The sequence below is a fragment of the Erpetoichthys calabaricus genome, chromosome 9 (genome assembly GCF_900747795.2).
Source record: "Erpetoichthys calabaricus chromosome 9, fErpCal1.3, whole genome shotgun sequence".
NCBI lineage: Eukaryota > Metazoa > Chordata > Cladistia > Polypteriformes > Polypteridae > Erpetoichthys > Erpetoichthys calabaricus.
In genome coordinates this window covers 179,247,785-179,274,966 of record NC_041402.2, presented here as the reverse complement: position 1 = coordinate 179,274,966, position 27,182 = coordinate 179,247,785, and the positions used below count along the sequence as shown (strand labels likewise).

General features: G+C 46.4%; 1 protein-coding gene across 1 annotated transcript in view; it reads right to left on the bottom strand.

The window, feature by feature from the left end:
• Window positions 1-9,603: 9,603 nt before the first annotated feature.
• LOC114657691 (V-set and immunoglobulin domain-containing protein 10-like 2) overlaps window positions 9,604-27,182 on the bottom strand; it is a 31,479-nt gene continuing 13,900 nt past the window's right edge. Inside the window, exons 7-11 of the mRNA XM_028809566.2 lie at window positions 19,739-20,044; window positions 17,139-17,261; window positions 10,130-10,154; window positions 9,927-10,039; window positions 9,604-9,814 (exon numbers count right to left, since the gene is read on the bottom strand). Coding sequence (XP_028665399.2) covers window positions 9,699-9,814; window positions 9,927-10,039; window positions 10,130-10,154; window positions 17,139-17,261; window positions 19,739-20,044 — 683 coding nt within the window. The 3' untranslated portion in view covers window positions 9,604-9,698. The remainder of the gene's footprint in view (window positions 9,815-9,926; window positions 10,040-10,129; window positions 10,155-17,138; window positions 17,262-19,738; window positions 20,045-27,182) is intronic.

The window sequence follows — 27,182 nt, the reverse complement described above, 5'->3', positions numbered from 1 at the left end:
AGCCGCTTGTCAACGCGCGCCAAATAGGGAGCTGCTGCCCACTGACAGGTGTCCATCCACAGGACGGGCAAGAAAAGCAGCCTGTCAGCACTTCAGCCTTTGCTGTGTGCCACGCTGCCGGGCTCTGTTGTCTCTGGAAGGGTTTGTGAGGTCGCCAACTGTGTGTCTGGAACTTTCCGCATCCAGGGCCAGCCTCTAAAAGTTCAAGATGGCGTCACTTGCTGCAAGCTTTTGGTAATCCATCAGGGTCAGACAGTCCTTGTAGGCAGCAGTGGAGTTAGATCAATAGGCAGAGGGGTTTGTGTGCTGTGCTCACCAGGGGGCGCTGCAGCTCCCCAGACTCCCAACCCACCGGCTCGGACACAAGTTTGCCACAAACAACAGGTTTGTGTTTGGTGTGAAACTCTTACAAGGATGAGTTCCTCACAACACAACCGCACTACAACTTTGTCTCATCCTCTTTCAACAAGCTTCATCCTCCTCCTCCTCCTCCCGACTCAGGCTCCCAGGTTGAAGTGGGGCTGCTCCTTTTATTATACACCGTCAGCACTTCCTGGTGTCCCGAAGCTGTGGAGTAGGAGACCGACACAACAGGACTCGTCAGTCCTCCCTGCGGTCTTCCTGGCAACACCCAGGAAGGGCTGCCATCTAGTGTTCTGGGGGAGACAATGTCCCGTGCAAACTGTCTCCTGGTATCCATCCATGGCCATCGGGTAAGGTTCTCAAAACAGCTCTGTCTTCGCATGGCGTCCCTTACAGTACTCAATAAACTTGGCAGCCATATACGTAACCAACTTATGGAATATATCTTTCTTTCCTGTATGAAATGTATTTTGTTTCCTCTTCTTATGGTTGTGGTGCTTGCTTTCTTTACATGTTCTTGCTTTTTTGTTATGATCATTTTGCTGTTTCTGAGAAAATATTTCTTGGACTCTGCAATGAGAACCTTAGAAGTTCCAGAGATTCCTCACAGGAGGCAGCAAAGATTGGTGTAATGTACCAAAAATATCTTACATTTCTAAAAAGCTTTACCACACCCTGGTACCTGAGAACCCCAAAAGCACCACAACCTGGAACTTCTGACTTGGGGCCCTCAAGCCCCTTTAGTCTGTGTGAGACTGGAGCCTCTCCAAAGAGCACTGGACAGGACGCCAGCCTACTGCATGGACCACCGATACACGCACCACACGTTAGACCAGTTTAGAGCTTCCTGGTAGCCGAATGCACACACATCTTCTTCTTCTTCTTCCATATCTTCCTGTCCTCTCCATCTCACTCTGTCACACTCATCACCTTCATGTCTCCACTGCACATGTACAAACCAACGCAATCTCGCCTCTCTGACTGTGTCTCCCAAACCTTCCAACCTGATCTGACCTTCTTCTTCTTCTTTCAGCTGCTTCTGTTAGGGGTTGCCACAGTGGATCACCTGTTTCCATATCTTCCTGTCCTCTCCATTTTGCTCTGTCACACCCATCACCTGCATGTCCTCTCTCAGCACATCCATAAACCTTCTCTTAGACCTTCCTCTTTTTCTCTTGCTTGGCAGCTCTATCCTTAACATCCTTCTCCCAATATACCCAGCATCTCTCCTCTGCACATGTCCAAAACAATGCAATCTCACCTCTCTGACTTTGTCTCCCAAACCTTCCAACTTGATCTGACCCTCTTCTTCTTCTTCTTTCAGCTGCTCCTGTTAGGGGTCACCACAGCGCATCATCTTCTTCCATATTTTCCTGTCCTCTCCATTTTGCTCTGTCACCCCCATCACCTTCATGTCTTCTCTCAGCACATCCCTAAACCTTCTCTTAGGCCTTCCTCTGTTCCTCTTACCTAGTAGTTCTATCCTTAGCATCCTTCTCTCAATATATCCCCAGCATCTCTCCACTGCACATGTCCAAACCAACGCAATCTTGCCTCTCTGACTTTGTCTCCCAAACCTTCCAACCTGATCCGACCTTCTTCTTCTTCTTTCAGCTGCTCCTGTTAGGGGTCACCAGAGTGGACCATCTTCTTCCATATCTTCCTGTCCTCACCATCTTGCTCTGTCATCCCCATCACCTTCATGTCTTCTCTCACCACATCCATAAACCTTCTTAGACCTTCCTCTTGCCTGGCAGCTCTATCCTTAATATCCTTCTCCCAATATCCCCAGTATCTCTCCTCTGCACATGTCCAGACCAACGCAATCTCGCCTCTCTGACTTTGTCTCCCAAACTGTCAAACCTGAGCTGACCCTCTAATGTCCTCATTCTGAATGCACTCACATATTCTTTGGAAGAAAAAAACCTAACTGGTCATGCAGAGAACATGCCTCCTCCATATGGACAAAGACTGAGTGCAGGATTTGAAATTGGGGCCCACAGGTCCTCCATCTTACAGGGAAAACTTGGGGGTTGGTGGAAGGATTGGCTCTCCAGCACCTCTGTTCTAGTTTGGTGCTGAGGTGTCACCCGCCGCACTCGGGTGCCAATCCAGGTGGTTCGACGTGTGGTGAGTGCGGCAGCGTGCTATCAGCGCATGCTCCCAACCTGTCTCTCTCTCTCTCTCTCACTCTCTCTCTGAATTACTTCTAGCAAATGCACTGATAGTCTGAGTCGGATAAGAATCTGTCCCACCACAGAGTAGGACCTGAGAAGAAGTCACGAAAGGTCCAACTCCCAGTCGCAGTGAGACGCCTGAGAATGACTGATCGACATCACGGTTTTACGGCACCCCTCTTGAAGACATTTTGTAGTTTTCTGATACTAACGCTGAGGCTTCACCACAAAGACAGTAATAATAATAATCATAACATTCAAAGCAGTACGACCAGAAAAAGGAGGAAAACCAAATAAGGTAGGATGTCACGCCAAGCTGCACGGAATTGCTGCCATTTGGCAACGTCATTAATATTATTGTAACGAACACAGAGATGGAAAGACAGAGATACAAAACCCAAAAGAGATTAAAGGCACTGCTTGTTTGTTGGACTTTCTGCCATCAGTTTTGTCTTCATCATGTGACTCACACGTCCAGTTGAGTTGAGGTTGGTTTATTGACTCGGCCATTGAAGAAAATTCCACTTCTTTGTCTTGAAAAGCCCTCGGTTTGAAGTCACAGTATATTTTGTTGCATCGTCCATCTGTACTGTGAAGTGTCATCCTGCCAGTTCTGTAGCATTTGTCTCAATCTGAGCAGACAGTGCAGCCCTGGACACTTCAGAATTCATCCTGCTACTTCTGCCAGCAGTCATATCATCAATAAACACCAGTGAGTGACTTCCATTGGCAGCCATCTGTGATCAGGCCATAACACGGCCTCCACCATGTTTCACAGAGGATGTGGTATTCATCAGATCATGAGCCCTTCCTTCTCTTCTCCATACTCTTCTCTTTCCATCATTCTGGTACACAGTGATCTTAGTTTCATTTGTCCAAAGAGAACTGTCCCAGAACTGGACAGGCTTTTAAGTAATGTTTTCTGTCAAAGTCTAATCTGTCCTCCCTATGCTTGAGGCTCACCAGTGGTTTGCCCCTCGTAGTAAACCCTTTGTCTTTACCTTCATGAAGTCTTCTCTTGATTGTAGACTTTGGTGATGACATGTCTGCCTCACGGAGGGTGGTCTCGATTTGGCAGAAGGTTGTGAAGTTGTTCTTCTTCACCAAGGACAGAATTCTGTGATCACCCAGCACAGTTGTCTTCTGGTGTTGTTGAGCTCACCAGTGTGTTCCTCCTCTTTAAGTAGTTGAGTTGACCACTCCTGGTGTTTCTGCTAGCACTCTAAAGGGTTTGTTTTGTTTTCTCTGCCTGCTTTTACTTACATGGCCAGCTCTTTGGACCTCATATTGAGAATTCACCGCGACACACTTTGGTATCAACTCCAGACCTTCTACCTGCTTAGTAGTTCATGAAATAATGAGAGGCCTGCTCACACCTGGCTATGGGACAACTGGTCAGTCAAATGTCCTTAAACTTCTGAGCCCCTGGAAATGGGTGGAACCATCTATAAAAATGGCTGTCATTCCTAAACGGCTCATTGATATTTCAGTTAAATTTAAATTAAAGCTGAACGCCTCCACTTCAGTCACATCTTGATGGCGTCATTTCAAATTGTGGTGGCACACGGCGCCATAGTTATGTAAGTTGTGTCCCTGTCCAAATGTGTATGGACCTGACTGTATTTGAGCTCAGGCTGAATGCCATTAAAGTAGACTGAAGCTGGAGACCCGGCGGACCCCATTACATTTCGTTTCAGTCCACACGGTTGCCCCTCATTTGCAACTGTGTGCAGAGCGTCTGTAGCTTCGGCGTCACCGTCTACAGAGACGGCCCTGACGTCCGTGACATATCCGTCGACTTCTTACCGCACCCCTTGATGGCATTACTGCATCGCTCAGAGTGTCAAACAGTAGGGGTGAGATGGCGCAGCCTTGCCGGACCCCTCTCCGTTTTGAGAACGGGGGCAGCTGCTCGAGTGTTCATGTGTCCTGAAGGAGCCGGGTGATCTTGTCAAGAGCTTTCTCTCTCTCTCTCTCTCTCTGTCTCTTTGGAGGGTCTTCAACATGGCTGGTCAGGGAGTGAAGTCAGTGTAAGATGATAACGGTTCCTCCATGACTTGGTGAAGTGTAAAGATTTAAATCGAATAGTAATAACACCTTTGAGTTATTTGCATATCTTCACATTTTCTGCAGTTTATTTGCATGCATCCCAGTATCCTCGGCTTATTGTCATCTTATGAGCCTGTGTCATGCGCTCGCTGGCCAAACCTTCTGCTGTTGTGTTTCAGCCAGAGCTCCTCCCCTTTCTTGTTCATTTTTATTCTTTTCTTTATGTTAATATTGTTGGTTATTTAGTTTCTGTGCACTTATGTATCTCCTTTGATGCTCTGTGTGTTGTGTGGGTGGTTCCCCAAGAGGCGAGGCCACCTGCCCATCAGCACCAATGAACTGCCCTCACTCCTATAAAGGCTGAGAGAAACCCCCCAAGTCCCCTGTGGTTCATTGTGAGTGCGCTGAGGTGTGTGGTGGTGAGTCCTCCTGTGTCTTTGCTCTATTTTGTGATTTACTCGATTTTGGTGACTGTTTTGCTGTGTCTTTTGACCCCTCATTGGATTTCGCACTTGGACTTTGCTTGCTTTTGCAGGCATTGTCTTCTCTGCCATTTGCCTTATTCTGCTCCTTGGAGCTTATTTTGTTAGCAGAGCATTTTGTGAAAATAATTCTGTACTTCATAATGATAATACACTGCACTTGTGTAAGGTAGTGAATTCACTAGTGAATTTCCCCTTGGGATTAATAAAGTATCTATCTATCTATCTATCTATCTATCTATCTATCTATCTATCTATCTATCTATCTATCTATCTATCTATCTATCTATCTATCTATCTATCTATCTATCTATCTATCTATCTATCTATCTATCTTGTTGTTTGTGGCCAGGGTTTCCATTAGTATTTCCCTCTCTTCTGGGCATTTTTGGAATTTTTTTGTGTTTGGGAACATCGAAAAGTCACCTGCCTGTTAAACTCCTGTTAAATACCCACAATCAAAAGTCCAGCTAGATTGGTGTTTTATGCACCTAAAAGCTCCATCTAATTTAAATATTCCTATAATATTCCTAATATTAATTAATTAATTCATAAAGCACTTTAAAAACAACATCAAGTGCTGTACAATAAAAACCCAACATATAAGACAACCAAATGGTAAAAGAAACATAAACACATAAGAGCTGAAGAGATTCATAATAAAAAGTATATTCTTATATTAATTAATCTTTTATTATTATATTTTTGTCTTCTTTCACAAACTTATTTTCTTTTGTAAACTCACTTTATCCTGTGTTGCTCCGTCACCATTTCGCCCATTCCGACTGAATATTACAAAGGCGAGTCTAAGATCTCAAGATGAAGGCAGTGTGGCGCTTTCCAGACTTTCAGTTTATTTATCCATCCATCCATTATCCAATCCACTATATCCTAACTACAGGGTTATGGGGGTCTGCTGGAGCCAATCCCAGCCAACACAGAGCGCAAGGCAGGAAACAAACCACAGCAGTTCATTTACTGACCTGAAAATATTCAAACACTAAAACACTAGAATGAGGTAGGAGTCCATGAAACCACAGCAGCCTATTTAGCCATTAAAAAGAAATCCTGCTCAAAGCACCCCTTTGTGTTCTGCTCTGTGCTCCAGCCAACACTAACTGTCATCAATTTGCCAGAAATCCAGCGGTTAACCATTTACTAAAGACATGGAGCCGATGTGAGGTACATTTCAAAAAAGAGAAGCTCTTACTTGCTGTTTGTGTACATCACAATTCACCTTCATAAAGTACAAGTGTCTGTGTGTCCAGACAGGTGGTGCATCACAAACATTACCACTGCTACGACAAATCCCATAGCAAATGGAATATGACAGAGACATAGCACCTGAACAGACACACACTGCACTGCAAACATTAACACTGAATCCATCCAACAGGGAGTAAACGCCGGACTGACAGAAAGCAGCAAATCCACCTTAATGAAAGAACAAGTGTCTGTGTGGCTGTCCTGTTGGTATGCCTCTGTTATATACCACTTGGTATGGGATTTGTAAAAGCAGTGCTAAAGTTTGTGATCTACCACCTGTTGGATTGAAAAATGCAATTCATTTATTATTACAAATGTTTGTGATTGCCATCTGTTGGAATGACAAATGCATTGCATTTTATTACTACAGATGTCTGTGAAGAGCCATCTGTTGGAATGACAAACGTAATGTATTTTATTACTACAAATGTTTGTTTCTATCACAATGGCTGGACATGAAGAAGGCTCTTCATTCACAATTGCCATTACATTTGACAGAGCTTATAATAATAAGAAGAAGAAGAAGAAGGAAGGGGAGGAGAAGATGAAAAAGAAGAAGAAGGAGGAGGAGGACGATGAGAAGAAGAAAGAGGAGGAAGAGGAGAACAAGAAGAACAAGAAGAAGAAGGAGGAAGAGAAGAAGAAGATGAAGAAGAAGAATGAGGAGGACGAGAAGAAGAAGGAAGAGGAGGAGGAAGAGGAGAACAAGAAGAACAAGAAGAAGAAGGAGGAAGAGAAGAAGAAGATGAAGAAGAATGAACAGGAGGAGGATGAGAAGAAGAAGAAGGAAGGGGAGGAGAAGATGAAAAAGAAGAAGGAGGAGGAGGATGACGAGAAGAAGAAGAAGGAAGAGGAGGAGGAAGAGGAGAACAAGAAGAACAAGAAGGAGAAGGAGGAAGAGAAGAAGAAGATGAAGAAGAAGAATGAGGAGGAGGAGGATGAGAAGAAGAAGAAGGAAGAGGAGGAGGAAAAGGAGAACAAGAAGAAGAACAAGGAGGAGTAGATGAAGATGAAGAAGAAGAATGAGGAGGACGAGAAGAAGAAGAAGGAAGAGGAGGAGGAAGAGGAGAACAAGAAGAAGAAGGAGGAAGAAAAGAAGAAGATGAAGAATGAACAGGAGGAGGACGAGAAGAAGAAGAAGGAAGGGGAGAAGAAGATGAAAAAGAAGAAGGAGGAGGAGGAGGATGATGAGAAGAAGAAGAAGGAAGAGGAGGAGGAAAAGAAGATCAAGAAGAAGAAGGAGGAAGAGAAGAAGAAGATGAAGAAGAAAAATGAGGAGGAGGAGGATGCGAAGAAGAAGAAGGAAGAGGAGGAGGAAGAGGAGAACAAAAGGAAGAAGAAGCAGACAATGGCAGAGCTGATAGCGAAAGACCTGAGCACACACCCTCAAGGTTATCATGGCTGCCATCTACTAACTGCGGACTTGATGGGGTTGAATGCCATCAATTATCTTATTTTTTGTTCTCACTTTGACATTAAAGAGTCCAATTCTGTTGATGAGCGTCAGAGAAGACAAATTCAATCCACTGGGATTCAATGTTGTACAACGAGAAATGGTGAAGACATTTTATAAGCACTGTAGTGTGTGTGACTGCCATGGTCCCAGAGAGGTTAGTGGATGAGATGGGACGCCTTCAGTAGGACATCGTGGAGTGAGCGGGCACCTGCTATCATAAGTGGTGCCAAGGTTGAGTGACACTCAGGTCTGAAGACATCCACACTGACCACTCATGCCAGGCTGGCGAGTCTCATTTTTCTTAAGGCAGCTATCCAGGCACGGGTAAAGCCATACCAATGGGGCTTTTTTTGGGATGGCAGCTGTACAGGGTATTTTTGCATTCACATTGTGACTGGTGGCCTCGGCTATTACCCGGCCGGGACGCCAGTGGAATGGAAGGACCTGGGGTTTGGCTGAGAGAGAGCATTGCTGAGGTAATACCTCCCCTGGGACGCTAGAGGGCAGCCCTCCTGGGTTTCTGATAAGGCATGCTGGGAGCTGGAGTTTGGTGCAGGCCTGTTGGGTTCCGTAGGGAGCTGCCAGGGGGAGCTGCAGAGCCATTTAATGGATTTCCGCCACACCTGGGAGTGATTCCAGGTAATCCTGATGAACCACCCAGAGCACCGCCAGGAGTGGAAGAAAAGGAGCCGCCTCACTGAATTTGGAGAGTTGGGAGGAGGTGGACGAAGCTTGTCAGGAGGAGGAGGAGGAGGAGGAAGCAGTGGTGGAGGAAGAGGAGGGAGAAGAAAAGGAAAAGAAAAGGACTGTCTATTGGCATTAGCACTTTGGACTGTATTGTGCTGTGCGGAGCGAGGTAAAGCACTTCCCAGCTGTGATAAAATGTGTGTTGTGTGGCAAACTCGTGTCTCTGCCTGTCTGTGTCGGGTTGGTGTGGCTGTACGCGCCCCGGTGGTCCACAACATATTAGGTGACCTGAAATAATGAAAAGGCCAACTTCCATTATCATTACTTAGCTGACGTCTTCATGTAACATCTGAGATGCAAGTGCTTATATTTCTTTAGTTGTTTTTCCAGTAAGTGTAGCATGGGCAGTAGAAGAGGGTCACACAGAGTAGTAGTGGGATTTGAACCCGCAGCCTCAGGGTCTGATATCCAAAGCCTTACCAATGATAGTGAAGGATGATGTCGGAGGATCCTGGGACGTCACGGACAACACTCAGCAGACATACACTGGTGGACAAAGGGGGATTCTGGTCTCTTCTAGGTTCAGACATATTAGCACGGTGGAAAGGCACGGTCTCGAGATTAAACACTGGCTATGGATTCTTGTGTGTGTCTGCTTGCGGGGGGGCGAGGTGGGATTTAGTTTTGGAAGGTCTGCACAATGCACAGAGGAGGACCCCTGCTTAACCCCGGCTGTCCGCACTTCTTTCTTCAGAGCCCATTATCTGCTTGTCCCCCCAATCTTCACTTCAATGACACCGGGCTGTGACACCAGACTGTCTGCCCATGTGATGACAGCTCTGTTGGCCTTTAGCTTGGAAACAAGTGGTCCTTTTGTCCCCCCCCCCACCATGGCCCATCCCGTGGTGTCGAGAGATATCAGGGGAGCCTTTCCTCGGCTCATCCTTCTGGTCGGAGATGTGATAAGAGTCAGGGATGGTCATTTGTCTCGCCCAGTAGTTAACATTCTTACCGCCTGGAGGTGGTCCCGGGTGTGTCATTATGAGCCCTGCCAAGAACTTTAATCCAAAAGACTTGAAAAGAAGCAAACAGGAAGGCAAAAATCAAACGAAATAAGCGCTTTATTGGGCAGCTGGACAACTGGCACACTGGCTGCTGGTCAGAATTTTGGATCATCGGCTTTCTGTTCCTAAGGTGACAGTAACCCTGGGGTGGACCTCAAGGGTTTGCAGTCACGGTGATGGTGACGCTGACTGGCTCGTTGTCATCCCCCGCTACTGGGGGGGCAGCAGCGGCCTCTGTGGAGGGGGACGGACCTTCAGAAGGGGAGCCTCCTGTAGGATAACACAGTGCCAGATGTTCAGTCCAAATGTAACCTTCCTGCCCCTTCCACCTGGGCAGTCTGTCCTCCCCCTTATCAGGTGGTCCCATAGCCCTTGTGCTCACCTGCCTGCTGTGGAGCTACCTGCACCTGTGTAGCCTGAGCTTCTCCATCTTCATTTTGACCCGCTTCCAGCTCATCTTCTGGTTGGATGTTCTCCTGCATGTTGGGTGGAGGCCTAAAAAGACACAGGGTGGTCATCACCTGGTGGTGGCTTCTAAAAAGGGGGGGGGGCTCAAATGAAGAGAGCAGGAGTGGCGATACTTACATTCCAAAGATCATGTCATGCAGTCCTGTGGGAGAAGAACAAGGACAAGGTGAGAGGCCCTGTTGCAACCTTTGACCCCAAGTGACCGCCTCTAATTTTCACCAATGTCAATGACCACTCTAAATGTGGTGAGGGGCAGTGAGGATGAAGATGGAGAGAGAAAACCCACCACTGTGTGATATGACACCCTCACAACTGCAGATGGAAGTCAGAAGAAGCCCGCCTGTTCAGTTTAGCTCAACTGGGTAAGCTGGTACTTTCTGACTTACACTATATTGCCCAAAGTATTGGGACCCCCCCCAATCTCCACCCCCCCCTCCAAATCACTGAATTTGGGTGTTCCAGTTGCTTCCATCGCCACAGGTGTATAAATTCGAGCCCCTCGGCATGCAGACTGCTGGTTTCTATGCACATTTGTGACACAATGGGTCGCTCTCAGGAGCTCAGTGAGTTCAAGCCTGGCACTGTGATAGGATGCCACCTGTGCATTAAGTCCATTCGTGAAATGTCCTCGCTACTAAATACCAGGCTGTTCAAAAAGAAAGAGCAGCTGTTGGTCTCGTCCGTCAGCTGCGGTGTTAATTTTTGTCTTATTTTTTATCATCCCGAGGTATCCTGTATTCACCCAACTTGAGGAGGTTCACATATAAACATTGTGGCAGACCGCTGGGGGTGGTACCCAGCCGGGACGCCCGGGAGGACCGGAGGAGGTCTTGCGCCTCCTCCAGACCACAAGGGGGCGACCACCCTGGTTGTGTTGGGGGCCACGGGTGCAGGGCTTGGAAGCCCAACCCTGTAGGGGCCTGTGGTCACCTAGAGTGCCTAGAGAGCCCTGGACCTCAGCACTTCCGCCACACCCGGACTGGGGACACCTGGAGGGCTTCCGGGTGCACAGTCGGCACTTCTGCCACACAGGGGAGTGTCCGCGGAGGAGTTTCGGGAAGCACCTGGAGCCGATCCGGGCTTGTATAAAAGGGGCCGCCTTCCCTTTTAAGGAAAAGGCATTGTGTGGTGGCCAGGACTTTTGGGGTCTTTGGAGGTTGTGTGGCACAATTGTAAATAGTATAGGCGTAAATAAACATGCGTTGGGTGACATGAACGTGTCTCCCTGCCTGTGTCCAGGTCAAGCTCCACAACATAAGCGGTAAGAAAGGGGCTCAGAAAGAAATCCAAAGCCTAGACAGGCATCAAGTCCAAGTCCAACCTCAAGGTACGGCCTTACAGAGATGGATCTCCCGGGACCCCGGTCCGCTGCATCGTCTCCCAGTCGAGAGTGAAAGTGCAAGTGATGCAGTCAGGATGGCTCGTCGATTCCAGGAGATCCATTGAAACTAGAAATGGCCTGGCCTTCAGCGTTTTCATCTACTCCTCGTGTGCCGGGAGCATCGGCTGTAACAGGGCTTGTCACTTCACCCGCAGAGCACGAAGGCCGAAACGATCTGTCCGAACTGAAGGTAATGATCAGTGCAATGGCCACCACGGCCACCGCTCAAGACATAAAGGAGCTCAAGAAAGAAAGAAAGAAAGAAATGATCTGCTCAAGACAAACGAGAAGCTGCGGCAGGATATTAAAGACCTGGAGAGACGTGTGAATAATCGCTTTGAGGCAGCCTTTACAGCAGGAGTCGCCAACTCCGGTCCTGGAGGGCCGCAATGGCTGAAGGTTTTCATTCTCACCCTTTTCTTAATGAGTGACCTGTTTCTGCTGCTCATTAACGTCTTTTCCATTCATTTTATTTGACCTGTTCTTGAAGACTCAGACCCCTCAATTGTTTCTTTTTCCATAATTAGCTGCCAAACAATAATGAGATACAAAATGAGCCAAAAACAACTGGTGTCCATCATACAAAATCTGAAAATAAAGAAAGATGGAGGTCTCAGGAATGTCGATCTGTTCAGGTCCCCTAAACATTTGACCAGCGCTCTCAGAAACGAGAAAATCAACAAAGTCAGAATCAACAAAGCCACGGAATTAAAGAACGAGTTGAATTAACAACAAGAATCAGAGCCTCATTAAGCAGCTGGTTGGAATGAAATTGGTTTGGAGATGGAGGCCCTGACTTAGGTGGTCTTCTGTTGGCTCCCTCACTTCACATTTCATTTCTGTTTGGGTGCCATTTAAGGAAAGAAATGAAGCAAATCAGAGGAACGATAAAGAAATTCAGGGGAACAAATCTTAAAAAGAGAAGTCAATTAAAATGAATTCACAAGAAGATAATTAGCAGCACAAGCAGGGCACTCGTTATAAAAAGGGTTAAAATGAAAACCTGTAGCCATGGTGGTCCTCCAGGACCGGACTTGGGGACCCCTGCTCTAAAGGTATGCTAACAAAAAAATTTGAGGAACAAATTCAGGAAAATGCGTCTTAAGTTTGAGAATAAACGGAGAGCACTTGGAAGACGTTAAGCAGAAATCACGACTAGAATTGAAACAGCCGAACATCTGATGGAAAAGCGATGGCTGCAAATTCTGAATGCAAAAAACTCGGGAGACAGACTTGCTGTACTGGAAAGATGGATGCAGAAGGAAGAATAATAGAATCGAAGGTCTCCCAGAGAATCGTGAAAGTATCCAAACCCAAACACATTACACTGGTACAGGAAAGTTCAAAGTTTGGTCCTGTGGTCCTTGAGGTTGCATGCAGTCAACATGAGCACCATGTGTAGCCTGACAAACTTCACGTGATGTGGATTTCCTGGGGCTCCGTTTGAATGCACCTCGGAAACTCGGAAACCTGCATGGACGACCAGTGAGTGCTTTTAGGTTTGCACCTTCAACCTTCTTCTACGAATTTTTTATGCCACTCATAAATTTGCTAATGAAGAGGCGGCTGTTTGTTGAACCGTCGGCAGAATTCACGTTGCACTTGAACAATGGACTCGCACTTCGCAAATTCCAGCACGCAAAATGATTTCTCATGTGGTGTTGTTGCCATTTTACTATACACGAGAAACAGCGCTCAGTGGCATTCACTGGTACTTTTAGGCGGGCTTTTAAACTTTATAAACTTTTCTCTATCCAGTGATGTGCGGAATGTGTTTCTATCTTATACGGTTTGTTTGAAATACATGTTTGAAATCTGCTCTTTCATTTTGAATAGCCCGGTATTCCACGGTCCACTGTCAGTGGTGTTATGACAAAGTGAAAGTAATTGGGAACAACAGCAACTCAGCCATGAAGTGGTAGGCCACATCAAATCACAGAGCGAGGACAGCACATGCGGAGGTGTTCAGAAGTCGCCAGCTTTCTGCTGAGTCAATAGATACAGACCTCCAAAAGCTCACGAACAGTGCAGCGTAGACAGAGAGCTTCATGGGATGGGTCTCCATGGCCAAGCATGACATCACCAAAGCGTTGGACACAGTGATGTAAAGCCCACCGCGTCCTACTGGACTCGAGAGCACTGCAGAAGTGTCTTCTGGAGTGACGAATCACGCAATCTGATGGACAAATCTGGGTTTGGTGGTTACCAGTAGAACAGTACTCACCTGACGGCATTGTGTTAAGTTTGGTGGAGGGGGGATTATGGTGTGAGGTTGTTTATCAGGGGTTGGGCTTGGCCCCTTAGTTCCAATGAAAGGAACTCTTAATGCTTCAGCATACAAAGCCATTTTGGACAATTTCAACTATGTGGGAACGGTTTGGGGATGGCAACATGACTGCGCACACACCAGTGCACAGAGCAAGGTCTATAAAGAAATGGAGGAGCGAGTTTGGTGTGGAGGAACTTGAGTGATCTTCACAGAGCCCTGACCTCGACCTTACAGCGGAGGCTGCGAGAGGGTGAGCCAGACCTTCTCATCCAACATCAGTGCCTGACCTCACAAATGCTCTCCTGGTCACAAGTCTCCATGAACACACTCCTACACCTTATGGAAAGCCTTCCCAGAAGAGCTGAAGCTGTTAGTGGTGCAAAAGGTGGTCCGACTCCATGTTAAAGCCTGTGTATTAAGAGTGGGATGTCAGTAAAGTTCATGTGTGTGTGAAGGCAGGCGTCTCAATACTTTTGGCAATAGAGTTTTGGAGCCCCCAAGTTCATGGCTAACCTCTTCACATGAGGATGTGATATGAAGAGAGATGAGGCTCCGAGGGATTTCGGGGTCTCTACAGGAGGGCAGTGACGCTGAAGATAAAGACTGGCACCATCTAAACTCATGTGAGGAACTCCATCCCCATGGAAATTGTTGACATATTTAAAGAGACAAACATTCGATCTTCTTCCCAGCAGTGCCTACAGATAAATGTGATGTACTTGAACAAAAGACGCAGAAAATTGGCATGGCATATTCATTCTCATAATCCAAATAAACCAAAATGCCAATTTGTCACATGGAAAAAGTAAGTCCACCCCTACACTTGTCACCACTTCAAATCCAAAAGACTCAGAATCAGGAGTTCCAGATGAGGTGCCAATGATTAGCGTCTCCTTAGGGAGTGTGTATGGAAAATAAAAAGTCGTGTATTAGCACAAGTAGATATAAACTTAATATGAACTTTTATGAGAATTAAACTTAGTGTGGACTTTTACAAAAGAGAGTGCAGGCAGGGTGGAGTGGGTGGAGAAGAGTGTCAGGAGTGATTTGTGACAGATGGGTATCAGCAAGAGGGAAAGGGAAAGGCCTACAGGACGGTAGTGAAACCAGCTATGTTATATGGGTGGGAGACGGTGGCACAGGAGACCGAGCTGGAGGTGGCAGAGTTAAAGATGCTAAGATTTGCATTGGGTGTGACGAGGATGGACAGGATTAGAAATGAGGACATTAGTGGGTCAGCTCAAGTTGGACGGTTGGGAGACAAAGTCAGAGAGGCGAGATTGCGTTGGTCTGGACCTGTGCAGAGGAGAGATGCTGGGTATAGTGGGAGAAGGATGATGAGGATGGAGCTGCCAGGGAAGAGGAAAAGAGGAAGGCCTAAGAGAAGGTTTTTGGATGTGGTGATAGAAGACATGCAGGTGGTGAGTGTAACAGAGCAAGATGGAGAGGACAGGAAGATATGCAACAAGATGATCCGCTGTGGCGACCCCTAACGGGAGCAGCTGAAAGAAGAAGAAGAAGGTATGCTAAGTAATTAAGGCATATGCCATATTTCTTTTTTAATGAGATCAGAAAGCAGGAAAGCTACAAATATCTCATAACCCAAAGAATGAGGAAGGGGGAGAAAGATGAATGGGGTCAGCCCGAGGTCAGAAAAGGGGGAACACATACCGGTTGGAAGCCAGCCAGGAAATAAGGGTGGCAAGGAATGATACTGAATGAGGAGACACAAGAAATATTGGTGGCTACAAGGACGGCCTGAAGGAGGCCAGTTAGAATAGGGAGTCAGGGTAGTCAGCGAATGAGCTGCTGCTAGTGAGGCCAGGGTGATAAGAAATGGTTATATATGATGTGACTTTTGGCTTGATCAGGGCTCAGCTCATCGTGATTGGGTCGAGTCCACCTTATTGTTTATTACAATAATACTAATTACTTCGACTCCTAGAGCCTTCTTTCAAGGTGAGAATCTCCGGTGCATTTATACGTTCCAACATGTGCAAGTGGACCGGACTGTCCAATTTAAACTACGGATATCCAGGGGGTCTGGTGTTCTCTTTTCTATTGACGTATGTGTGGTGTCATCTTGCCAAGACCATAAAAGCTGTTTAAGGCCCTCTGAAAGAAGATTGTGGAATCCTAGCAGATGACCAAAGTGTTTGAAATCAGTAACTTCACCGCAAGGAAAATTATCTACAAGTGGGCATAGACTTCAAACGACTGCGAATTTGTCCAGGACTGGCCACCCCCAGCAAATTCAGCCTGAGAGCTGATCATTTCATATTAAAAGAAGTCTCTGAAACCCCAAAAACTTTATGGTGAGATCTACAGGTAAAATAAAAGTTGTTATCCAACTGCATCTACAATCAGAAAGGCATTGGACAGATGCATCCTGTATGTGAGGGGTGTCAGGAAAAAGAACATCAGAGCAAGACTAGTGTGCCATTGAACATCTAGGACAGGGGTGTCCAGATCCGGTCCTGGTGGGCTGCAGTGGCTGCAGGTCTTCATTTTAACCGTTTTCCTAATCAGTGAGCAGTTTTCACTGCTGATGAACTCCTTTTCCCTTCATTTTAGTAGCCCTGTTTTTAAGGGCTCTGATTCGTTTCTTCATTAAATGGCCGCCAAACAGAAATGAGACGTGAAGCAAGCTCACAGATGACCAGCTACACTGGGATTTCAAACTCCAGTCACTTTCACTCCAACCAGTGTCTTAATGAGAAGCCAGTTCTTGTTGTTAATTCAAGCCGTGATTGAATATCCTGACTTGTGACTGCTCTCATTCCGCCACGGCACACTGTTCATTTTCTGTTTTTTTCTAAGACCACCATCAAGATGTTTTGTTGTCCTGAGCAGCCCCACGTGACTGAGACCTTCAGTTTTCTTTATTTTCAGGTGAGCTGGTCATGCGACGGCTCGTTTTGTGTCTCATTATTGTTTGGCTGCTCATTAAGGAAAAAGATAGATAGATAGATAGATAGATAGATAGATAGATAGATAGATAGATAGATAGATAGATAGATAGATACTTTATTAATCCCAATGGGAAATTCACATTCTTCAGCAGCAGCAAAAAGAAAAAGAAAAAAAAAGAAACAACTAAAGGGTCTGAGTCACGTCAATCAAAACGAAGGCACAACAAGATAATCTGCAGGAAAACGGCTCACTAATTAAGAAGATGGTTAGAATGGAAACCTGCAGCCACTGTGGCCCACCAGGTCGGGAGTTGGACACCACTGATCTAGGCAAAGATCAGGCTCAGAGTGTAAGGATGTGAAACAGAGGGATGTGTGTGGGGCCCTCAGAATGAGGACGACCATTAAAGGACTGAGAGATATTTGGTCAGTAGAGCTTCTTTGATGTGATGTGTCCAGCCAAACTACCAAAGAGATGTGAACAGCTGTGTGACCACACTGCCCCTGATGACCTAGTGAACTGCCCCCCATGACACTCCCCTACCCCAGATTAGGTCAACTTACGTGGATTGTTATTACGATTGCGGACGATGTACTGGAAAACCAACATCGTGGCCACCGTGGCCAAGATCATGCCAGCAACAGCCGCTCCGATGACAGCCGGGTAGGCATTGAATGGGGGGTCCGCTGCAAAACAACATACTGAATCTGGAATTTGAGTTTTTGCACAGTGCTAGAACACAAAGATCAGGGAGACTTGTCTGTGAATACTAACGCTGACCACTATAAAACAACCCACATTTAGGACCACCATGTGAAACCTAGCCACATGCTGACCGTGAAATGTTGTGCTTCTCTAAAGATATGCATGCATAAAGGGCCCAGACACTGACCATCCTCAAATATACGTATACAAGAGGCACTGGACGCTGACTACTACATGGGCGCCTCAGTGTAGGTGCACAAGTTGGACCAAAAGGCCATCAATAATACACTCTTATTAGACATGGGGCCAGTCATTAAGGACTAGAGGGTGTCCCCATAATATGGAAGAGCATTTTGGCCTCTGACTTACCGTAGATACTCGCGTATAAGTCGAAAAATGTATGCCTTAAAATTCATTAAAAAAAACAGAATCGACTTATCCGCGGGGCAACACAATTGTCCATAGAATTTGGGTAATGACATTGTACACTCAACGCTTCACGGTGTTAAGTCACCGGTCATCTGCCGTTTCCCAAGGTCTTTGAAATAATTATAAGCCAGCAATACTATTGCTAATTAGCTAGTTTTTTTCTAATTTCATTAAATAATTCTTTAAACTGTGAAATACTTGAATTTGAGCATTAGCTTTTGCAGGTTTTAGATAACAAACATACCATTAGCTGCCACGTGCAACCAGATTTGGAATCAAAAGAACCAAGGCAACGCACGCTATCAATGCGATGCAAGCGCAGCCCACGATTCAAAAAATTTCTCTGCCTACCTGTTTGTCTCGTCTGACAGTAGCTGAAAAGCAGCATCACGAGAGAGCAGCCTGAAGTAGTCCAGCAGCGGGTGATCTGCCGTGTCCAACAGCAAGCCATGCTGTCTTGTCAACTCCGGTAGCCAGTTCGATCTGTCGTGTCCAACAGCAAGCCATGCTGTCTTGTCAACTCCGGTAGCCAGTTCGGCTCCCACAGATCAATGTCTGGGTATTCCTCCCACGCAAACCTTGCCGTAGCTGCATCTGCGAATGCGTTCAGCTGGCAGCCGATCAGCTGGGGCAGCATTGGCTGGTGTCCGATCAGCTGATGCCGGATTCTCACTCTCTTGCTCGATTCCTGATCACTATCAATAACATCCGATTCTGAAAAATCAGAGTCCGACTCAGCGATAATGTGCAAAACATCGTCTGCCGAGTGTTTTCTTTTCTGCACTCTCTTCTCTCCCTTGTTACATATCGACGCCATCTTGCCTTTGTTTACATTTCGCAACTCACGCACACGCAAGGATTTCACCCTCTTGCTCGATTCCTGATCACTGTCAATAAAATCCGATTCTGAAAAATCAGAGTCCGACTCAGCAATAATGTGCAAAACATCGTCTGCCGAGTGTTTCCTTTTCTGCACTCGCTTCGCTCCCTTGCGACATATCGATGCCATCTTGCCTTTGTTTACATTTCGCAACTCACGCACACGTAAGGATTAGTTGCAGAGTCAACGAGTCTAGCATTTCTCCAAGCACAAAGGGGAATGCCTGTGACATTACAGTGAGTTTTGTCACCATTAACAGCTGTTTGTCACCCTCTATCTCTGATAGCTGTCAAGTTTTACCCTCGACTTATACGCGGGTCATAACAAATTTCGTAATTTTCGGCTTAAAACAATACACTCGACTTATCTGCAAGATTGACTAATATGCGAGTATCTACGGTACAATCTCCAAGACCTGATGGACATCAGAGCAAAATGCCACACTGGTGTTAACCAGAAGTGGGCATGGGGCCAGGGGTTTGGGTGAGTTCTTCACCATCTTCTCTATCTAATCTGAGTTGCACTCCTTCTCCTCTAACCTTCCTTGTTCACAGCTGGCCTCTTTTGACATCATAAGCTACACTTCCAAATGCAATTCTGACTCAACCGGGTCTATAAAATATTCCCTGGCATATTTCTACAGTCTGTACCATCAAGGTAAAAAGTATAGAAGGTCACACACTCAAACAAAAGGGCAAACGAAAGAGTGAGGAAAGAAGACAGGGAGATCTGAACAGGTGATGGGGGTCAGTAGGCAGACCTCACAGATGGAATGAGTGGCTTGAAGGGAGGCCCTAGGTCTTTACACTTGCCCCCTCTCTCCAGTCGGAGTGGTAGCACGGGGTGTCTACCACTCCGGCTAGTTCTAGAATGCTCTAAGCAGCTCTTGGTCTGGCCAGACTTGAGGAATGACAGCATAGCTGATGGGCTTTTTGAGCATGTCAGCTCTTCAGTTTTTGTCATTCCTTTTACTTTCTGTAATTGTTCTAAAACCAATCATAGAATAAATCCAGTGAAAGGTACTATATAAATTTGCATCATCTGACATATCCCCTAGCTCACTTCACCCCAAATGCAGAGATCCCAGATGTTTTGACCTTTCCGTACTGAGACTGGACTCCCAATGTCTTAGAGGAAGAGGCATCTTACCTGGAGTCTTCACCTCAGAGGGGTACCCTGTGGTGCGATGATTGACAGCCATAATGCGGAAAGCATATAAGACAGAGGGGTCCAGTCCACTCAGCTTATGACCCCTGATGTCTGGCTCTATGGAAGAGGCCACCGTTTCCCAAGACATGGCCCGACTGGAACGACCAGATTTTCGGGCCACTTGCCTCTGGACCAAGAAGCCAGTCAAGTCTCCAGGGCCTTTGGTCTGCCATTCAAGGTCCACTTCGGTTCTCTGCCGGCTGTACAGGATTCTGCTGATGGTCACATTAGGTGGTGTTGGGTATTCTGAAAAGAAGTGCAAGAAGCTTTAGTGCTGATTGATAGATGGACAAGCATGAGAATTGAGAACGTCCTGGTCACACTTAATGCACAGTCACATGATAGCACACACTTAAAGTGGGTTCAAACAGAATTCAGACAGCTTCACTTCCTTTGCATGTTATTGTACAGTCGTGGCCAAAAGGTTTGAGAATGACCCAACTGTTGGTTTTCATTAAGTTTTCTGCTTCAGTGTTTTTTTAGATGGTACACTGAGGTAGAATGACAAACATTTCAGAAGTTTCAAAGGCTTTTATTGACAATGACATGAAGTTTATGCAAACAGTCCATATTTGCAGTGTTGGCCCGTCTTCCTTTTTCAAGACCTCTGCTGTTCACCCTGGCAGGCTGGCAATCAACTTTTGGGCCAAATCCTAACTGATGGCAGCCCATTCTTGCACAATTGATACTTGGAGTTATGAATGAGTCAGAATTGGTGGGGATTTGTTTGTCCACCCGCCTCTTGAGGATTGACCACAAGTTTCTCAATGGGGACTATCCTGGCCATGGACCCCCAATTTCACTGTTTTGTTCCCTGCACCACTTAGTTATCACTTTTGCCTTATGGCCCGGTGCTTCATCATGCTGGATTGTTCATCGTTGGTCACCAAACTGTTCTTGGATGGGTGGGAGAAGTTGCCCTCGTAGAATGTTTTGTTTACATTCTTTATTCATGGTTTTGTTCTTAGGCCCATTTGTGAGTGAGCCCACTGCCTTGGCTGAGAAGCAACCCCATGTGACATGAATGGTCTCAGGATGCTTTACTGTTGGCCCGACACAGGACTGATGGTAGCACCACTCATCTTTTCTTTTTTCCGGGTACCCCAAAAAATTGGAAAGGGGATTCATCAGAGAAAATGACTTTCCCTCAGCAGTCCAATCCCAGAATATCAGTCCGTCCCTGATGTGTTTCTTAGCTTCTTTGCTGCCCTTCTTGACACCCACCAGGCCATCCTCCAAAAGTCTTTGCCTCACTCACACCTGCTGCCATTTCTGAGCAAGCTCTGCCCTGGTGGTGCCCACAGCTGAATCAACTTTAGGAGATGCTCCTGGAGCTTGCTGGACTTTCTTGGGCGCCTTGAAGCCTTCTTCACCTCTCTATTGTAACTCGATCAGCCTGACAGAATGACCTCCAGCCTTGTCCTCGTCACACAGTCTCACCCGTGTGAACAAGAAATCACTGAAATTATGTCAGCAGGTCCTTTGGTGGCAGGACTGGCATGCAGTCATTTTATGAGATGAAGTTCAGATGACTTTGTAATTAATTGCAATTCATCTGATCACTCTTCAGAACATTCTGGAGTTTGTGCAAATGGCCATCATAAAAACTGAGGCAGCAAACTTTATCCATCCATCCATTTTCCAACCCGCTGAATCCGAACACAGGGGTCTGCTGGAGCCAATCCCAGCCAACACAGGGCACAAGGCAGGAACCAATCCCGGGCAGGGTGCCAACCCACCGCAGGACACACACAAACACACCCACACACCAAGCACACACTAGGGACAATTTAGAATCGCCAATCCACCTAACCTGCATGTCTTTGGAATGTGGGAGGAAACCGGAGTGCCCGGAGGAAACCCACACAGACACGGGGAGAACATGCAAACTCCACGCAGGGAGGACCCGGGAATCGAACCCAGGTCCACAGGTCTCCCAACTGCGAGGCAGCAGCGCTACCCACTGCACCACCGTGCCGCCAGCAAACTTTATGAAAATTAATATTTGTGTCATTCTCAAAACCTTTGGCCACGACTGTATTGTAGACTTAATTTGAAATGGGTACATTTGCCATTTTTGCTCCTCAAGCTACACTCAATAACCCATAATGAGAAACTGAAAACATTATAAGTCCAGTGTAGATTGATGGGAAAAACTTGCAATTGTACCCATTTAAAATTAAAATACTAAAAAGTGAACAGAAAGTGAAGAGGTCTTGTTACTTTCTGAATCCACTGTATGTGTGTTCTCAGACTGTGTGGACACTTGTGTACAGCACACACACACTCACAAGTCATCCACTCATCAGTTGGCATTTCTGAGAAATCAGTTCAATAAATCCACTTTAGACTGCAGGCTTTCAGGTCCAAGCGCACACATATACAGTACATATGCTGCACACTTCACCTCATATAACATGTGTCCATACACGTGGGGCAAAACAGTCACAAATAACTCTGAAAGCGCACATTCACTCTGCCATTGTACATTCTTGCCACAGGAATACACAGAGTACATACACTCACCGGCCACTTTATTAGGCACACCTGTTCAACTGCTTGCTAACTCAAATGTCTAATCAGCCAATCACATGACAGCATTTCAGCTCATAGACTTTGTGAAGATGTCCTGCTGAAGTTCAAACTGAGCATCAGAAAGGGGACTGAAGTGACTCTGAATGTGGCCTGGTTGTTGGTGTCCGACGTGCCGTTCTGAGTATTTCAGAAACTGCGGATCTACTGGGATTTTCATGCCCAACCATCTCTAAGATTTACAGAGAATGGTCTGAAAAAGGGAAAATATCCAGTGAGACGTTCTGTGGGCAAAAATGCCTTGTTGATGTCGGTGGTTAAGGGAGAATGGCCAGAATGGTCTGAGCTGATAAAAAGGCAACAGTAACTCAAATAATCACTCATTACAACTGAAGAGCATCTCTGAACCCACAACACGTCAACCCTTGAAGCAGGTGGGCTACAGCAGCAGGAGACCACACCAGGGGCCACTCCTGTCAGCTAAGAACAGGCAACTGAGGCTACAATTCACACCAAAATTGGACAACAGAACTTTAAAAAACATTGCTGGTCTGATGAGTCTCGATTTCTGCTGTGACATTCAGATGGCAGGGTCAGAATTTGGTGTAAACAACATGAACACATGGATACCATCCTGCCTTGTATCAATGGTTCAGGCTGGTGGTGCTGGTGGTATAATGGTCAGTCAGTCATTGTCCAACCCGCTATATCCTAACTACAGGGTCATGGAGGTCTGCTGGAGCCAATCCCAGCCAACATAGGGCACAAGGCAGGAACAAACCCAGGCCACACACACACACCAAGCACACACTAGGGACAATTTAGGATCGCCAATGCACCCAGGAAACCCATGCTGACACGGGGGAGAACATGCAAACTCCACACAGGGAGGACCCAGGAAGCGAACCCGGGTCTCCTTACTGTTAGCCAGCAGCGCTACCCACTGCGCCACCTGGTGTAATGGTGCGGGGAATATTTTCTTGGCACACTTTTGGCCCCTTCATACCAATTGAGCATCATTTAAATGCCACAGACTACCTGAGTATTGCTGCTGACCATGTCCATCCCTTTATGACCGCTGTGTACTCATCTTCTGATGGCCACTTCCCACAGGATAACACACCATGTCACAAAGCTCAGGTCATCTCAAACTGGTTTCTTGAACACGACAATGAGTTCACTGGACTCAATAGGCCTCTACAGTCATCAGAGCTGAGGAATGCTTCCCGGCACCTTGTTGAATCGATGCCACCAAGAATTAGGGCGGTTCTGAAGGCAAAAGGGGATTTGACATGGTACCAGGAAGGTGTACCTAATAAAGTGGCTGGTGAGTGTATAGTCAAGCACACACACATGCATATTCTGCACACTTCAGCTCATATAACATGCGTTTGTGTACGCAGGGCAAAACAATCACACACACCCCCGAAAAGTGCACATTCACACTGCCACTGCACGTTCTTGAGACGAGAGTCCATGGAGCACAGATTGTATCTCCCACAGGTGGGGGTGCAATGTATACATAATTACAGATCATGTAACAAATCTGCGGCAGTGTTTGAAGTGGAAAAAAAAATAATAAGTCGTGGAATGCTGTAAATTACACACCACAAACCAAGGATTATTTTCTTTTAAATTGAAACCTCCAAAAAATACCTGAACTGGTCATGTAGTTACACCAAACCTACACAAAAACATATATAACCTAAATCGGATTGTCACATTTAAAAAAAATGATTTGTTAAATAAACTTAATTCAGACATGGATGCTGGTTCCACACAATTAGTCTGAGTAGTTTTAAACTTTAACTTTTTTTTTAAATTGATGCATTCACTTTGTGTTCAGAAAACATGACATCCATCCATCCATCCATCCATTATCCAACCCGCTATATCGTAACTACAGGGTCACTGGGGTCTGCTGGAGCCAATCCCAGCCAACACAGGGCGCCAGTCCACCGCAGGGTGCACACACACACGCCAGGCACACACTAGGGACAATTTAGAATCGACAATACACCTAACCTGCATGTCTTTAGACTGTAGGAAGAAACAAAACATGACATAGTTAAGGTAATTTAAATGAACATCTTTGTGTAGACGTAAAGTAACTGATAAACCTAAATTACATATGTTTATTTCATTGAGAGTATGTATTTTTAAGTCAACTGAACCTTATTTCATTACACACGAATGAAAATTGAGGACAGTGGTGTGATCAAGTAAATGCATAGGACACAAAAGGTCAGCTAAGTGTGAAGTGGTTCTCATATTATATGATATTTTGGTTGATAGAACTTCTAATGTGATCTTAACACTAATTACACTGTTATCGTAAACAAAGAAAAAGATGCTTTTCTGAAAGCATATAAAAAAATCAACTGACTAAAAGTCTTTAACGTTTCTTTCCAAGTATACAGCGATGTGGGGGTCCCTCGGAATGTGTTGTCAACAAAAAGGGGCGGAGCTTTATGCAAAATATCACACTTCATGCAAACATGGAACAGTCATGTGCATTAAAACTTGATTATTTTCAGTTAAATCAACTTTATTTAACTGTGTAGAGGGAAAATGGGAATATCATGTGTTGAGGAGGGACAGCACGGTGGAGCAGTGGTAGCGCTGCTGCCTCACAGTAAGGAGACCTGGGTTCGTGTCTGCGTGGGTTTCCTCCGGGTGCTCCGGTTTCCTCTCACAGTCCAAAGACATGCAGGCGAGGTGCACTGGCGATCCTAAATTGGCCCTAGTGTGTGCTTGGTGTGTGTGCACCCTGCGGTGGGCTGGGATTGGCTCTGGCAGACCCCCCTGACCCTGCAGTTTTGGATATAGCGGGTTGGATAATGGATGGATGGATGGATTAACATAAAATAAGTGAGCAATGACAACAGTCCCTGAGATGGATGTTGCTTCTGTTAAAATAAGATAACTGAATTGCTTTGTTTCAAAATAAATGAATTGTGTTAGTGTTACATTGAAGAAATTTGGATTACTAGCCAACCCGCGGGCGTAGCATACGCCACATAATTATTTACTGATGGGTGAACACTTCCTGAACGACACAGTTGTCCAAATGGGGTGGGTTTGAGGATACGACTGTGAGTGAATGAAAAGATGGAACTCTGGAGAGAGCAACATACAATTGTCCGTGACTAAAAACTGGTTTGGCAGATACAGGCATATTGTTTTGAAAGTTTGTCCCTGTGCCTTATTATTTGTCATTGCAAAGGCCAATCTAACAGGAAATTGTCTAAGTGTAAAAGTAAAAGGCAAATTTGAATCTGATGGGGTCAGGGATATCCGGGGAATAAGGACAGTTTGTGAGGTAGGAGCTACGATAGTTTTACACTCCAGTACATTGCGGTGAATGCCGAGAACAGTCAGTCTAGTGCCATCACAGAGACTTCTTGCTGGCATGAGGTTTCTGAGAAGCATGACGACTGAACCTATATTAATTTGGAGTTTATGCAGAGGCATGCCAGTGGGAGTAAGACAGTTAAGAAATTCTTCGGGGAATGAAACTTGGTCTGCAGGATCGTCTGTGACGATGGAGGCAACGCTGGTGAAAGTTACTTCATCGGTAGGGATAAGTTTCAGCACTTGTTCATTAAAGTGTAGCGAGTCTTCGTTGGTTCGACGTTGTGGGTCGGTGGGGGGAGTACTTCGAAGACCTCCTCAATCCCATTAACATGCCTTCCAATGAGGAAGCAGAGCCTGGGGACTCAGAGGTGGGCTCCCCCATCTCTGGGACTGAGGTCACCGAGGTGGTCAAAAAACTCCTTGGTGGCAGGGCCCCGGGGGTGGATGAGATACACCCGGAGTTCCTCAAGGCTCTGGATGTTGTAGGACTGTCTTGGTTGACACGCCTCTGCAACATTGCATGGACATCAGGGACAGTGCCTCTGGATTGGCAGACCGGAGTGGTGGGCCCCCTCTTTAAGAAGGGGGATCGGAGGGTGTGTTCCAACTACAGAGGGATCACACTCCTCAGCCTCCCTGGAAAAGTCTATTCAGGGGTCCTGGAGAGGAGGGTCCGTTGGATAGTCGAGCCTCGGATTCAGGAGGAACAGTGTGGTTTTTGTCCTGGTCGCGGAACAGTGGACCAGCTCTACACCGTTAGCAGGGTCCTGGAGGGTGCATGGGAGTTTGCCCAACCAGTCTACATGTGTTTTGTGGACTTGGAAAAGGCATTCGACCGTGTCCCTCGGGGAATCCTGTGGGGGGTACTCCGAGAGTATGGGGTACCGGCCCCCCTGATAAGGGCTGTTCGGTCCCTGTACGATCGGTGCCAGAGCCTGGTCCGCATTGCCGGCAGTAAGTCGAACCCGTTTCCAGTGAGAGTTGGACTCCGCCAGGGCTGCCCTTTGTCACCGATTCTGTTCATAACTTTTATGGACAGAATTTCTAGGCGCAGCCAGGGCGTTGAGGGGGTCCGGATTGGTGGGCTCAGGATTGGGTCACTGCTTTTTGCAGATGATGTTGTCCTGTTTGCTTCATCAGGCCGTGATCTTCAGCTCTCTCTGGATTGGTTCGCAGCCGAGTGTGAAGCGGCTGGGATGAGAATCAGCACCTCCAAATCCGAGACCATGGTCCTCAGCCGGAAAAGGGTGGAGTGCCCTCTCAGGGTTGGTAGCGAAATCCTGCCCCAAGTGGAGGAGTTCAAGTATCTCGGGGTCTTGTTCACGAATGAGGGAAGAATGGAGCGTGAGATCGACAGGCGGATTGGTGTGGCATCCGCAGTAATGCGGGCTCTGCATCGGTCTGTCGTGGTGAAAGAAGGAGCTGAGCCGTAAGGCGAAGCTCTCAATTTACCAGTCGATCTATGTTCCTACCCTCACCTATGGTCATGAGCTAT